This window comes from Nanorana parkeri, unplaced genomic scaffold, assembly GCF_000935625.1.
Source record: "Nanorana parkeri isolate BGI_ZX_2015 unplaced genomic scaffold, ASM93562v1 scaffold131, whole genome shotgun sequence".
In the NCBI taxonomy this organism is placed as follows: Eukaryota; Metazoa; Chordata; class Amphibia; order Anura; family Dicroglossidae; genus Nanorana; species Nanorana parkeri.
The window spans coordinates 342,426-344,776 of record NW_017306399.1 but is presented as its reverse complement, the minus strand read 5'-3'; the positions used below and the strand labels follow the sequence as shown (position 1 = coordinate 344,776).

General features: G+C 50.6%; 1 protein-coding gene across 1 annotated transcript in view; it reads right to left on the bottom strand.

The window, feature by feature from the left end:
* NFIA (nuclear factor I A) overlaps positions 1 to 1,577 on the bottom strand; it is a 312,201-nt gene extending 310,624 nt beyond the window's left edge. The window contains exon 1 of the mRNA XM_018553863.1: positions 1,366 to 1,577. Within this exon, the coding sequence (XP_018409365.1) occupies positions 1,366 to 1,368 (3 nt within the window). The 5' untranslated portion in view covers positions 1,369 to 1,577. The remainder of the gene's footprint in view (positions 1 to 1,365) is intronic.
* Between the last annotated feature and the right edge of the window lie 774 nt (positions 1,578 to 2,351).

Genomic DNA, 2,351 nt, shown 5'->3' with positions numbered 1-2,351 from the left:
GGGTTTTTGTTTTCCAGGGGGGCCTTGGGGGGGGGGGGGGGCAGTGATGTGAAAGAAGGAGAAGCACCTCAATAAAAGGAACAATTATACTGGAAAGAGGGACTTTAGTCCCAAAACAAGGACACTTGGAGGATGCTATCACTAACCTGATCACTCCTACCGAAACCACCAGTTCTCTGGCTGCCCCTCTAATCCAATGGCTTCAGTACCAAGTCACTGTCTCAAAGAGAGTCAGGGATCTAGCATTTTTCTATGTGCTCACATGACCGCAAAACTCTAACTTTAACAAGTTGCTGCTACTAAACTCTTTCCCCGCTGACATCTTAAAGCAGCAGACGCGGACGAGTGACATCACTGCCCTATGTGAGTTGACCCTCCACATTTACAAAGACAAGGCAGAGCTTTGCGGTCACATGACCACCCGAAAAAACATTAGTGAAGGTATTTATATTGCAATTTATGCATTGTATAGATTGTTGTTTTGCAGTTTAGACTTCCCTTCTAGTTTATATTTCCTTTATCTATGAGTTTCCTGTGCTGAGCTCCTGTTCCAGATCACTGACTCAATAGTAATGGAGCCTGGGGGTCAATGTGATAGCCAGGCAACTTTCATTTTCAGAGAGGAGGCAGCAATGGCAGAAGCTGCATTTCCTCCATGACAGGTTCACTTCAATGCATTGTATTTGCACTGTGCATGACTGCACTGACCAGCTGGCAGCACAGATATCAGTCACCCATGCAGCTGCTTGGCAGTCTGCAAACCCCCGCTGCCAGCCAGTATAGCAGCAGGAAAGGGTGAGCTGCCAGCAGCCATGCACGGCCCACATTCCCAGCAAACTTCTGGCGAAGTCCGGCACCCCGTGCAGAGCGCAGACCAGCCCCGCCCGCACGGCCAGATCCTGGAACGGCCTCGAGACACGCAGCCCCCACCACCGGATTGGCCGGCGCCGCCATCCGTCAAGCGCGCCCCGCGATCTGATTGGCCAAAGCCCACGCTGTCTAGACTCTTCCTCCGAGCCCGGGGGAGGCGGCGCTGCTCCCCCCTTTTCAGCGTACAGAGCTCCACTTATTGCTTCCCTCCCTTCCCCCGGCTGAGATCGAGCAATTGCAAAATCTGCCGAGCTCAGCAACTCTCCAGATGCACTAAAAAAAGAAAGGAAATCCACCCTGATTTTTTTTTTCTTTTTTGGTGCATGGAGCTTGGAATTCCGCAGCACCTCACCCTTCCCTGCTACAACGCACACATCTCTGCCATCTACACCACCCCCCTTCTTCTCCACCATGCCACCCCCACCATGCATACAAACATTGCAAGAAATGCAAACAGAACAGAAATAGAAAAAAAGTGAATTGCAAACCACGTACCATTGTGCATGCAAATTGTGCGGTACGGGGGGCACTTTAAATAGCTCGGGTCGGTGGCTTCATTTTTCTGACACCTTTTACAACAGTCTGCAAAGTTGGCAGCAGCCCGGAAGGAGGAGGAGAAGGCTGGGCTCGGCTGGTCGTTGGGGGGCGCTCTGCTGCTCTGCATGGATGGATTATTATTTATTTTTGGCCGGCTGATCCGGGATGGAGGATAGGGGAAGGAGGAGGGGACTGGAGGGCACTTTGCACAAGTTGCAATCTCTCCGTCTATTTCCGCAATCGCTGCGATTTGCATAGTTCCCGGGCCCGGCCAATGGGAGCCCGGGGATGGCAGCTCCGGCCGGGGCAACGTTCTACAGCGCGAGGCCCGGGCAGGGGCGGTGGGAGGGTGCAGTGTGCTCATAGCTGTGACTGTGCGGGGGGGCGCAAGGCTGCAGGCTGGACACAGGAGCCTCTGCATGACCTCAATCCCTTTGCCCTTCTTTGCTCTATAGCCATCTGATGCATGCAGCTGCAGAAAGAGAACTGTGTAAATGTCAGTCCAGGCAGAAGTCATATATTAGCTATGGGTGAGGCAATGTTGGCTGAGTCAGCCCCTGACCTCTATCCAAAGCCTAAGGATTGGGTTAGAATCCCGGTGAGGTTCTTCTTTCGAGAGTTACCCGCTCTATTTTGGTGGCTATCAGTAATTACAAAGTATATTGTGGATCCAGGGATTATCCGATTGCCCCAGGTCAGCATTTCTCACCCTCTTTCAGGTATAAGGAAACCCCCTGCTGATAAATATCACATCTACAGCTCAGGGGACATTAGCATAAATTGTAAGTTGTGGATTTCAGAAGAAATAAAAGGATAAGGAATGTGGTGCACTTTGCATATTGAAATAAATAATTATATAAAATAATTGCAGATTATAAAAATTGTAATGCTTCCTTACATCGGTAGTCAGTGGAAAAGTGTCCCCTTACAAAGGTGGTCATTGT